Source organism: Priapulus caudatus, unplaced genomic scaffold (assembly GCF_000485595.1).
Source record: "Priapulus caudatus unplaced genomic scaffold, Priapulus_caudatus-5.0.1 Scaffold377, whole genome shotgun sequence".
NCBI lineage: Eukaryota > Metazoa > Priapulida > Priapulimorpha > Priapulimorphida > Priapulidae > Priapulus > Priapulus caudatus.
Genome location: NW_014577438.1, coordinates 189,130 through 202,361, shown reverse-complemented (window position 1 = coordinate 202,361; position 13,232 = coordinate 189,130). Strand labels below are relative to the sequence as shown.

The window sequence follows — 13,232 nt, the reverse complement described above, 5'->3', positions numbered from 1 at the left end:
TCCGCGCTATATTATCGTTCCGCTATCAACTGAATTAACGTGCCTGTATTGACCGCTTCTACCGCACCCAACCATCGCCCGCCGGTATATAGGTCTCCCTGTACTACAGCGGAATACGTTATGTACTGACCGCACTACCACCACCACCATCGCCGACCGGCTAATATCTGTGTCCTGTTATAACCTGAATAACGTTGTGTACTGACCGCATCTTACCGGCACCACCATCCGCCGCCCGGTACTATATGTTCTTGTATATACTGATAACGTCACTCTGGTAACTGACCCGCGGCTCTCACAACACCCACCATCGCCGCGGCGTATATATTATGTTCCTCGGTATAACTACAATAACGGGTAGTAGTACTGACCGCTCCTACTCACACCACCATCGCGACGCTACGCAATATTTTTTATCGCATGCACCTAGTGCGCACGCCCAGTGTCGCCTCTCATGGAAATTGCGGAGAAATTCAGCGAAATACTGCTTCCGTCGGCAACTCTAAGGTATCGACCGCATCAATTTTTGTACATTAATCTTCTCAGTTTTACAACGAGAACTGATTCGGGATTTGCGCTGCCCGTTTTGCGCCGATAATATAGAGATAAGGGACGAAATTTATGCAACGGGCCTATCAAATCGATCGAACGGCGCGTCTATCCGACAAATAGCAAAATATGATAAATTTCGCCGACCGCCGCGTATTTGCGCGAGACTTGGCAGAGAGCCATTTTGTTCTGTACTACGGCCGTGCGCGTATGCATACGTGTGTTGTGTGTGCTGTGTGCCGTGTGTGTTGTGTGTGTGTGTGTTGTTGTGGTCACGGCCTGTGTGTGGTTGTGCGTGCGTGCGCGCGCGGTGTGTGCATGCGTGCGTGCGTCGTGTGTGTGTGTGTGCGTGATGTGGGTATCGCGTTTTAGTGTGGCCGTGGTGCCGGCTGTGTGTGTGTGTGCGTGGTGTGCGCGCGTATGTGGCTTTTCCGTGTGCGTGCGTGTGTCGGTCGTGCGTGTGTGGGGGGGGGGGAGTTGCGTGTGAGTGTATACCGCGTGCGTGCGCGCGCGGCGGATTCTAGATTTTACGTTCTTCTATTTTTAAATAGGGCCTGTGAACTGACTGGCGGACCAGATATCCAGCCTATATCACCCCGTGCACAACTGTGGAGGGCACGCGCTGTCAATCAACATTTGCCATCGGTATTCTAATACTCACAGCCACCAGACTCGGTAACGTAGCGAGTATCCCGCATGATGTCACGCACGTTCGCAACGCACGCACACACAGGAGGCATGCACGCCACCACAACACGCCTTACCAGACACACACACCACACCGCGTCACACGCACACGCACACGCACACGCACACGCACCACGCTACACGCACACGGCACCGCACACGCCACACCTGCACGACCGCACCAGACACATGCATGCCACAACACGCCTACAGACAGGACACACGCACGCACGCAAGCCGCACGCACGCACGCACGCGACACTCACTCACACAACACCACATCGTACAACTACGGACGATGATACAGGGATGGGAAATTTAAAGTCGTATTGTTCGAATCGCCCATTAAAACCTCGGGGTCTCTCCCGCTTTAAGCTCTAACGCACGATGATTTCACTGATCGACTGCCAGCTGGATACTAACGGAAGCCTAATATCCGGCCGTGTACCATGGGGGTTAGTAGGTAGGTTGGTATAAACTATATCGTTTTGGTAAATAAACATCAGTTTGACTTTATTAAAACATTTTTATAACTGAAACGGTTTTTTTTATGAACGGTCGCATTAGGTGGATTTTCGTCAATACGCACTAATGATTATTAGAGCTTCTATTAAGTTTTTAACCAGGAGATCTAGACCAAGAAAAATAACCTCGCTGTAATAGGGCTTTTGTTTTGCGGCGCAATTCTGTAGTGTAAACTTACTCGAGCTGTCAGACCTGTGTGTTTGTTTGACAGTGCTGTTGTGACTGGGGTGCGTGTCGTGTGTGTGTGTGTGTGTGTGCGTGTGTGTGTGTCGTGTGTGTGTGTGTGTGTGTGTGTGTGTGTGTGTGTGTGTGTGTGTGTGTGTGTGTGTGTGTGTGTGTGAGAGAGAGAGAGAGCTCATTTCGATAATGAGAATTGATGTTATGCGTGTTGTAATTATGAATAAGTAATGTGAGAATAATGACGTGTGTTTCCATTATGACAGAACGCCATAAAGTCACATGCGGCGAGAGTCGCAGCTATAAAACATAAATTGCAACTCTAGAGGGATTGAGTTGTTATTATATTTGATCAGCTAATTGTCAGTGAATGTCTCTCTAGCCATTGCAGCGTTTGCTATTCCCGTGATCATACAAAAACGCGTATTAAACGTTATGTCTACTGGTCTGAGCTTATTTCTCAAGTGTATTTAATGACTGTGACGCAGTGTAGTATGTGTAGCTATAGACATAAACGCGTCGTGTGATAACATACTTTGTGACACTTTAATTGTGTGAATTTATCCCACTCATTCATTCGTCTTTGAAAAGTAGCAAGATAAACATAGGGAGAGACAGGGTAGATAGGTAAGATTAAGTCACTAATTATAGGTCAGATATAGGTCACTAAGATTAGGTCAGATTAAGATTAAGTCTTAGTGTATAATCCACTTCTACTAAAAATAAAAAATTAGTGACAACCGCTCGTAACACTTAAAGCTGGCTTAAGAATGTATATTCCGACAGTGCACTACTGTACTGTCTAGTATACAAGTTATAGTTCTATGTTGGAGCGTCGGTTTGATGTATAATTAGCAATGTAGAAATCATTTCTGGGAAGAAATGGTGGCCCTGAAAAGGGCCGGTTGGTATGTTATCAGTGGGCGTTCAGTGTCGTATCCCTTACTTCTTTGCGGGCTTCTTGGCTTTGGCTGCCTTCACTGGCGCTCTCTTTGGCTTAGTTGCCTTTGCTGGTGCTTTTTTCGCCTTGACTGCCTTCTTTGCCGGCGCTGCCTTCTTCGGTGGTGATTTCGCAGCTTTGGCCTTCTTGGCTGCGGGTTTCTTTGGTGACTTGGTCGCCTTCTTAGCTGCGGGCTTTGCTTTCACTGCTTGCTTCGCTGCCGGTTTCTTCACGGCTTTTGCAGTTGGTTTCTTTTCAGTCGTTGCTTTCTTCTCTCCTGCGCTGAGCTTGAACGAACCAGAGGCACCCTTGCCTTTTGTCTGTATCAGCTTACCATTGGCCGCACTAGACTTCAAGTAGCGACGGATGAAAGGGGACATCTTTTCCACGTCCACCTTGTAGTGACTAGCGATGTACTTCTTGATGGCTTGCAGGGAGGATCCGCCCCTCTCCGCTAGATTCTTGATGGCCGCATTCACCATCTCGGCCGTAGGTGGATGTTGTGCCGGGGCTTTCGGTTTCTTCGCCGCCGGCGGCGCCTTGGTCTTCTTCTTCGGTGAAGCGGGTGCCGGGGCGGTTACTGCTGCAGCATCTGCCATACTGGATAGTTAGGAACAGGTCAACACAACTACAAAATGCTTACTGAACGATAGACGCAAACTCGAATTGTGAGTCAAAATAGCCGCCGCTGCCGAGCTATATAGCGAAAGCGCAGACGTGATGGAGAGCACCCATAATCTACGGGACCGCGCAAGCGAGACCGGTGCCATTTACGGCAAAGTTGTCTTTCCATTTTTACTTCAGACTCTTATTTCGCTAATAATAGCAAAGATATTCGACCCGTAAACGGTCACCAAGCATTTGCACTGAACTGATCTTTCCGGAGAAACGTGTGCGAAGATTTCAGGACGTGTGGCTGCAAAGTTATTAGCTCTCAAACTCAATATTCGATGTAATTATTTACAACTTTTGCATTTAACAACGGATTTTAATTCTCCACTTTAATATTAATAATAATATGTAGTGCCATCGATTAGCTTGTTTAATTATCTTTCTGATGATGTGTGATACGCCTAATATGACTAAAAGTTACATTTGTACTGAGGGCAAAACCTAAAACATTTTAGCACATCTATTGACTTGCTATAAAACATATTCTTGCAATCCTTCAAATTATCTGTTCATTATAAGATGATTTATTAACTGTAAGTGATGACAAACAGAACCTCATTCAATATACTATACCATATGCATTTCTATGGTCTATGTATAATAAAATTATCGCATGGTATCGCGAAGATAAATGCTTACACGCATACCTATTGAGACTGGCCGAGAAAAGCGCCGTACGCCATATTGCCCGTAGACGTTGTCACGTTTATGCTTATATTTATACAGTCAGGAGTGAACATAAACTTTATACAACGTTTGCTATCAGTAGCATATAAACCCCCGTATATTGTGTTATATAGAGGGTTTGATAATCTTGACAGTATGCAGAGTGAATAAAACAGTTACACGAAAGTTATGTTATTATTCGTATGGATGTATAATGGGTTTATTCCCGGTTGGACTACTCCCATTTCGCCTACAGCAAAATTCCCATTTCGCCTACAGCAAAATTCCCAGGTGGCCTACACCCATTTCGCCTAGCTACTCCCAATTCGTCTACGATCGGTTTGTTCACTAAATAATCATTTATAAATAAGAAAATATGGTTTTGATGGGCATACATACATACATATGATAGACTACAGCTAGGGACCAAAAGAAAAATAGGTACAAATAATGAGAACACAACTTGACTAAAATAGTTCTGAAAGTAGACGAAATGGGAGTAGGCGAAATGGGAATATTGCCGATTCTGAGAGTAGACGAAATGGGACGTAGGCTAAATGGGTGTAGGAGAAATGGTAGTAGGCCAACTGGAATGTTACCGTATAATGTATAGTGTAATAGGTACATATAAATATACCGAGAACCCATAGAATGCCATAGCTATTGTAGAGAAGTGATATGTTTATAATATCAAGAGTACATAATAGAGATCTCTATTATGTACTCTTGATAATATCAGGAGTTAATAAAGACAAATTTGTCTTTATTAACTCCTGATAATATCCATACACTGATTATAAAGTTCCGTGATCTACCACTGCTACATAAATTATAGCAGGATTATAGCTAGATACAATAACGTAACCCAACAAGAGTAGGGGTTAGGGTTATTATACATCTCGGAATGCCCGTCGATAACTTCTAACCAATCGGTCTTTTCAGGGCCGTTACTTTTTCCAAGAAATAATTTCCTACTCTTGCTGGGTTACATTATTGTATCTAGATTATCGCGTACTTAGCTAACAAAAAAAATCGTATCTCTTCCGCAGTACACTATATAAATAACATATACCTATAAGCCACATATAAATAACAGTATAAATTTTTATATAGGCCTATAAATATATATATATATATATATATATATAATATATATATTGTTTGGCGGAATGCACATGAATTTGTAAAATAGTTTTTGTCTGTGTGCAAATGCTTGGTGTTTTCATTTTTATATTGACCCCGTGAAGACACCATGTTATTGCGCAAGGCAAGGCCAATAGATAACCTCGGATACATAAACATAGATAGATGTTTATCTTTAGGCCTTGACGCAAGGTAGGTGCGCATGCGGTATTTATGAGAAAGTTTGACACGGCCACGGCCACGGCACACGTGAAACGCCATGTAAATCCGAGGCGGGGTCGTTTTGTGAGCAGGGATTTCAACGTGTCGGGGAATGGATCAGGAACGCTATTTCAAGCCAGGGGCGTGTACAGGGAGGGGGTGGGGGGTCCAGGGGGCCGGACCCCCTTTGCTCGCGCAGAAAACGCATCTGAGGGGGCAGAATTGTCTGGGGGAGGGCCCCCCAGACCGCCCCTTCGCGTGCTCGCAAGTTTGGGTTACGATTTCCCCACCTGGTACAAATCCTTTACACGCTCCTGCAAGCCCGTTTCCACTCCGAACTAAACAATGAAGTTTCACTATCCCTACATAACAGAAACACTAGGTTAAGTAGTGCAGGAATAAACTGCGCCGCTTACAACTCTCCTATATGTGCATAGCCAGTTTTTCAACTAAGATTACAGCGGAAGCAATACACACACGTGCGCGAAATTTTGTATGTTGCTTCTCCTATTCAGGGGTGGTTTCACGTGGTTTTCCTCCTGGCAGTGGCTTATACGAAGCATCCGTATATGGCTGGGTGTGTGGTTTGTATGAGGAGGGGAACTGCAGTGTTGAACGTAAGACATTTCGCCGTGCCATAACGGATCGATAGAATTATATCCGATCACGGCGTGAAGATTTTGCACTTGTCACACATATTAAGCTTCTTACTATCGTTCACTTCTATCACTCATGCACTCGTCCAACAGTGGATTATAAGCTAAAAACGTGCTATTAATCAAGTGCATTTAATTGGTCTATGCTTGCTCCAACTAATTCCTGTTAATAGATAAAATTGCAGAATTTCGGTGTAGCTATTCAGTTAATTGGAACTTGGTTGCGTCTCTCACAGGCGCGTACGAAATTATGATTCAAATCTCATCAGTATTTTACAGATTTATTAATAATAATTATGAAATAAAACATGAAGCATTTCAATTATTTAATAGTGCGAATCGTCGAATGTATGTGTATATGCGTACAAACGTGTGTAGATCTATAGACGTGTTGCCATCAACACATTCTCCTTGCTAATTAATGACCGCTATTATGCTACAGTATGTGTATATGCACGATGTGGGCATCCACACACACACACATGCGTGCACGGAGCTAGGTGATCAATCAGGCAGGTGAGGTCGGCAGACTGTTCCGCGCTCCTTATATTTCCTCGCAACCCCAGCAGCAGCACTACCACCGATCTTAATTGTCTTATTGACAGGGTTCACGGAATGCCGGACACTAAGCGCGTAGAACAGGCGAGGGCGCTCCCGCTACTACAGCGCAACACCGTGTCTAATTTTTAAAACCATAAACCATTACTCTACCATGCATGGTCTGTGTATGTTCAAGGTAATAACGCGCCTTTTGTTTGGCTGATCCTATCCCATTGCGCATGGGGAGCAGTCACACCGGCCGCACCCACCCCCGCGGAGCTAGCGAGGGTTTTCACGTAGACACACCACGGTGTAGGCGTAGCCGCGTAGTACACTTGCTTACACAGCGATAAGTATGTTCAATCGAAACTACTGTCTACTAAGCTGTTCCAACTTCCCACATTTCGGCCGGCGTCCTCTCTATATTCTTATTAAGAGCTAATAATACTAAGAGCTAATAATACAATAATATAGGTATTATTCACTCTTGTTCTTATTTATACCGAGTCTCTATGTACGGCCTCTGCGTTGTTTCTGCGCCTGACGTGGGTGTTTAAGAGCAGTATCGTGTTTGCGCGTAACTAAATAACATATACATCTGATATACATAATAACATAATAACGAGACAATGTCATGTTGACTTGTTTAGGATTGTTATTGTTGATGTCGAAGCCAGTGGATAGCACGAGTAAGACTACAAGCGTGCCGTAGTAATAACATTAGAATATACAATTGTATACTAATGTATAGGAGATAACATAACATAACAACCTAGGGGATTATTTACAAATCCGTCATGATAATCTGTCATTATGTTATTTTAATTATCATTTATGTTATATTATAATTCATGTTCTGTCATTATTCACCCCCTGATAATAACAAAATCTACCTGCAAAAAGAATGTAGAGAATAGCTACAAGAAACTATGTATGTATACAATGCGCTACAACAGGCATAAGCAACCATATATATATATATATATATATATCAAGAGTACATAATAGAGATGTACTATGTACTATATGTACTATGTAGGGGCCTATTATGTACTATGTACTCTATTATGTACTCTTGATATATATTCATTTATTTATGTACGGCTACACTAACAGGCGTTTAGTTTCATAGCGTCGTCGTGTTAATTAATGAAAGTGTTAATTACGTAAATACCGACTGGCGCAATATGGTAGTTCCCTATCCCTGTATCGGCCCGCTGTGACATAGCAATTCACTTGCAAAAACCAGTGCAAATTTATTAAAATTTTTAAACCTTCTTATGCCTCTATTCGTATTTCCGTTTCCTTGTCCATCAATCTATATCAAGAGTACATAATATAGATTTTCTATTATGTTCTATAGAATTCTCTATTATGTACTCTTGATCTATATGCATCGCTTTCCTGCTATATGCTGCGGGCAGCGCTGCATATTGCTTGCCAACATACAGGCAATATGGCGGCCATTTTAAATGTGTGATCGGTCTGATGCGATGTAAAACTATAATAGGAATATGGCATTGCTAAGAAAGACCGAGCGATGTTTATCTGTCATCTATGTAAGCTATGATCTCATATAATTTACTTGAGATGAATTCAAATCTGTTCATCAAAGAAATACGGGCGAATTGTCGATGCAAACACTAATGCCTGATCTAAATGTCGTCTACATTTGTTTTTCAATGTTTTGAATAAATTGGGTTTTCTATGTAAAAATGCAGAACTTTTAGGATTTATTTAAGATTATTAGAACTGCGGTGAAATATGCTAAACATATATCGTTAATTTAAGCTATGGTAATTGCATAGTTTTATGCAATTTAAGTTTGAATATGAAGATTGTATATTTTTTACAGATTTAAAATGTTTACAATGTTATAACTTTATAGCGCGTGCGGTTTCGGCCTTAATTCGTATACCTGCTCAAATAAAGGTTAATTGGCAGTGTATGGACAAAATCGTAGCCATAGTATTCACGTTGTTGCTATTAAAATAGACGCAAGAAAAATTATTAGAACGACAATTCCGTCGAAAATCTGCCGCCGTTCTGCTTGGAGTGGCACCGAGAGCGGAGTGCTCTCCATCACGTCCGCGCATTGGCCTTATATCCGGAACCAGACGCGCTCTATTCAACTACATGCTCGAGTTACCTACAGTTCAACAGTTGTAGACTATTCGTGTTGCATCGCTCCTGCTCTACACAAACTCCGACATGGCAGATGCTGCAGCAGTAGCCGCTCCGGCACCCGTTTCACCGAAGAAGAAGACCAAGGCGCCGGCAGCGAAGAAACCAAAAGCGCCGGCACAACATCCACCTACGGCCGAGATGGCAGATGCTGCAGCAGTAGCCGCCCCGGCACCCGCTTCACCGAAGCAGAAGACCAAGGCGCCGGCAGCGAAGAAACCGAAAGCGCCGGTACAACATCCACCTACGGCCGAGATGGTGAATGCGGCCATCAAGAATCTAGCGGAGAGGGGCGGATCCTCCCTGCAAGCCATCAAGAAGTACATCGCTAGTCACTACAAGGTGGACGTGGAGAAGATGTCTCCCTTCATCCGTCGCTACTTGAAGTCTAGTGCGGCCAATGGTAAGCTGATACAGACAAAAGGCAAGGGTGCCTCTGGTTCGTTCAAGCTCAGCACAGGAGAGAAGAAAGCAACGACCGAAAAGAAACCAACGGCAAAGGCCGTGAAGAAACCGGCAGCGAAGCAAGCAGGGAAAGCTAAGCCCGCAGCTAAGAAGGCGACCAAGTCACCAAAGAAACCAGCAGCAGCCAAGAAGGCCAAAGCTGCGAAATCACCGAAGAAGGCATCGCCGGCAAAGAAGGCAGCGCCGGCAAAGAAGGCAGTCAAGGCGAAGAAAGCACCAGCAAAGGCAACTAAGCCAAAGAAAGCGCCAGCGAAGGCAGCCAAAGCCAAGAAGCCCGCAAAGAAGTAAGAGGAATGTCCATCAATAACTTCTAACCAACCGGCCCTTTTCAGGGCCCCCCATTTCTTCCAAGAAATGATTTCTACTCTGCATTCACCGTTATTGCTCACATTCACTGTACTACTGCAACACAATATCAGGAGTGAATAATAGAGATTCTAATATAGAGATAAAATAATAGAGATTATTTACTCCTGACAATATAATACGCTTCAACTATAGTTTCGAATGAGGCGTATAGAAGGCAACATGCGTGTGCAAATGCATTTTATAGTTGAATATTAAAAACATCTGATCCGAAACGCATTTAAACAAATTAAACAAGCGCAGCAACTTACGTCAGCGACTACAATATCTATTCTACACTTTATCCACCGTGCTGTTTAGTCGGTGTTACCTACGGAAGCAACACCAGATTAACATTGGACGCGTATATGGCAGCCATTCAAAGAGCAACGTGTAATGTCACATGCACCCTTCAATAGTCGTTTGTGAAGCAGCTGTATTTTCATAGTTGAAAATGACAGAATCATAAACGCATTCGCTCATGAAGGCATACGCACACATACACGTAGGCACACAAATATATAAACTGACTCGTGTGGAATTAATATTACATTGAAACTAATATTGATCAGTAAACCTGCCATGTACTATGAATAAGGCCTAATTCCCATTAAAATATTTCACTGGTATTATCCCTAACGCTGGCCGCTGGCAAGAAATTAGTAAACGGGGGTCTGCTAAAGTAATGACTAATTTTCTCATGCCAAGCATGCACGAGAGAGCACTGTTTTAGTGTCAACTATGTAGCTGCTGGCTTAACCGTTTTTATTTTACTATACACAAAACTGCAATAACAACAACAACATTACACAGAAACTACATAACACATTAAATTGACAAAAAATCAATTCTTTAGGAGCTATTTATTCAAACAATGTTCCCACGTTAACGCATACGAACACACAAGTGCAAGCGCACACGCACGCGCACACAAACACACACACACACACACACACACACACACACAGTAGGAATAATATATTCATTACATATGTATTCTAGGCTCTTATCGATGTGCTAGCCCATTTTTTGGCATAATTGGGAAAACGAGCACGTTTTTTTGGCCACGCTTTTTACCAGAAGTAAGCACTGCATAGCATTAATCGGCATATTTTATATTTTTAGAGCACATTAAAGAGCCGGATGACTTTGTTTTATTTCGTAATATTGCTTTTTTTTCAAGCGTTGTGCAGCCTATTTTCAATTCCGCTAGTAAGTCCAGCCTATCAAGGCCCTTGTCAGGGGTGGATATATGTTTCATGCCCATCGAAGGCTGTCCAGGGCTAGGTAGGGGGAGCCGGCGTAGCCGTGCTTGGGGCGCACCGGAACGTACAGCTCACTGTGCAAGGGCGTCGGAACCTGCCGCGGCGACGCCGCGGCACTTTTTTCAGGCCATAAATTTTCCGTAACGCAAAAACTTTCAATAATTTATGACCGTCTTTTGGCCGTCCATATATCATTTATATACGTGTAATCTAGGCCCCTATAAGCGGAGACCAGGGTCAGATGAGGTCAGGTCACCTGTCGCAGCTATAACGATTTTATGATCAGAACTCTGGCACATCCATTATCTGCTCCCCGTTACTCCTGATTCCTATACAGCAGCATATGCCGTTGCGTTATATTCAGGAAGTAGACTAATACGGAGGAGATTATCTACTCCTGGTTATATTGAGGAGAGATGCTTTGCCGGGTCAGCGCGTTCATGATGAATATTAAGCAGTTCTCGTTGTGAGCACCAAGCTACAATTGTATGCATGTCTTGAATGGGAATGTATTTCAGGAAGTTTTACCAAAGATTATTCCACTGTTAAAGTGAAGAAAAATAAATTTGGAGTTTTTGTGTCATTATTGAATATTTTAATTTTTGTTAAGGCAACAAATCTTTCAAATCATCATGTATTTTTCTAAAATTACAGTGAAACACTTTTTTGTGCTAAATCACAATGCTCAGAATGCACCAGAGGCCCACCATTTGCCTTGTAGATTTCAAATTTCCACGGGGGGGGCATGCCCCAGACCCCCCTAGGGTGGCTTCGCCTCCCCAGGGGCTCCCCCTATCAACCAAAGCCGCGGCACTATTTTATTGCTTCCGACGCCTTTGGTCATGTGCTACCACAGTACGTCGCTGCTTCACAAGATGTGACTATTCCTTGCGAAGAGAAGAAAGTAGAATGGTGGAAGCTCCACGCAGAGCAACTTCCTAATTTGTCCTCCGCAGTTAACAGAGTGCTGCTGGTCCAACAATCTTCTGCTGCTACAGAGAGAGTTTTCTCTATACTCTCGGCTTCGTTCAATGACCAGCAAGATAATGCACTGGCAGATTACTTACAAGCAAGTGTAATGATGCAGGCCCGTACCCAGGATTGGCCTAAGCGGGGGCCAAATCAGATGTGTGCGGGTGACTGCAAGCGCTGAAGGCGCAAAGCGATGTTTGGGGGGTCCAGGGGCATGATCCACCGGGAAAACTTTGAAAATTTGCTTTAAAATGGTGCATTCTGGTGGATTTTAACCGTTTTCTTCTGGATAAAATATACCTAGCCTAACTATAAAATAGGCCAACTATAAAATATTTGTACCATATATTTATTCTTTGATGGGTGGGGGTGTGGTGGGGGTTTCGGACCCCCTGGAACCCCCCTTGGGTACGGGGCTGTACTGCAATACAAGCGCTAAGCTGATATTAGGGGAACGAAATCAAATGCGAATAAGCATGGTGCATTTTGAGGACACTGACCGAGTCATCAATATAGTTTTGTGTTGTGTTTAGAGCAGTCCAGACCAGTTCAGGAGAAAGAAGGGTTGATTTCAAAGCTAGAAACTTGCTTTCGTTAACAATAAAACATTTGATTTAGACTTTTCTTGTGTTTTTTATGAATAGCATAATCTATAAAAAACGAGCATAATTTTTAAAAACGAGCATAATTTGGACAAGAACGAGCACTGCTAGTAGCATAATGTGCTACTTTTACTAGCACAATCGATAAGAGCCTATGACCGACCCGCGTGTAATTATTTTAAAATGCACATCACTGATACATTGAAACAAAAGCATATTAAGAAGGTTACCTTCTTAAGAATGTTACTTTCTTAACCATAACCGTTACCTTCTTAATACGCTCTTGATTGAAACCGTTAATACATGGATCTGTAAATACCGCAATGTAGTGTGAATACAGCTTTCTTTATGAGAAAGTAATGCAGTGATGTAATGGTTTTAGCAGGTTCCTGCACAGAAAATAGTAAATGGGGGCTACGAACTAAATTTGCAATGCTAAGCATATACGCGAGAGCACCGTTTTAGTGCCGACTTGAGAAATTAAACTAACTAACTTACTACACAACAAATAAAATGAAACACATAAACACGCAACATGTTAAATTGAGAAAACCCTCATACGATCGAGCTGCGCACGCTAACAGCTCATGCACACACACACCCACACACACACACACACACACACACACACACACACCTACAC

General features: G+C 43.1%; 2 protein-coding genes across 2 annotated transcripts; one reads left to right on the top strand and one right to left on the bottom strand.

Annotated features, from left to right (window-relative positions):
• Positions 1-2,696: 2,696 nt before the first annotated feature.
• On the bottom strand, positions 2,697-3,543 carry LOC106809696 (histone H1B-like). The gene has a single exon (XM_014812866.1). It carries the CDS (start codon positions 3,475-3,477, stop codon positions 2,881-2,883), a length of 597 nt encoding a protein of 198 aa, XP_014668352.1. The 5' UTR covers positions 3,478-3,543; the 3' UTR covers positions 2,697-2,880.
• A 5,353-nt stretch (positions 3,544-8,896) lies between these two features.
• On the top strand, positions 8,897-10,373 carry LOC106809695 (histone H1-like). The gene has a single exon (XM_014812865.1). It carries the CDS (start codon positions 8,968-8,970, stop codon positions 9,691-9,693), a length of 726 nt encoding a protein of 241 aa, XP_014668351.1. The 5' UTR covers positions 8,897-8,967; the 3' UTR covers positions 9,694-10,373.
• The last annotated feature ends 2,859 nt before the right edge of the window (positions 10,374-13,232 follow it).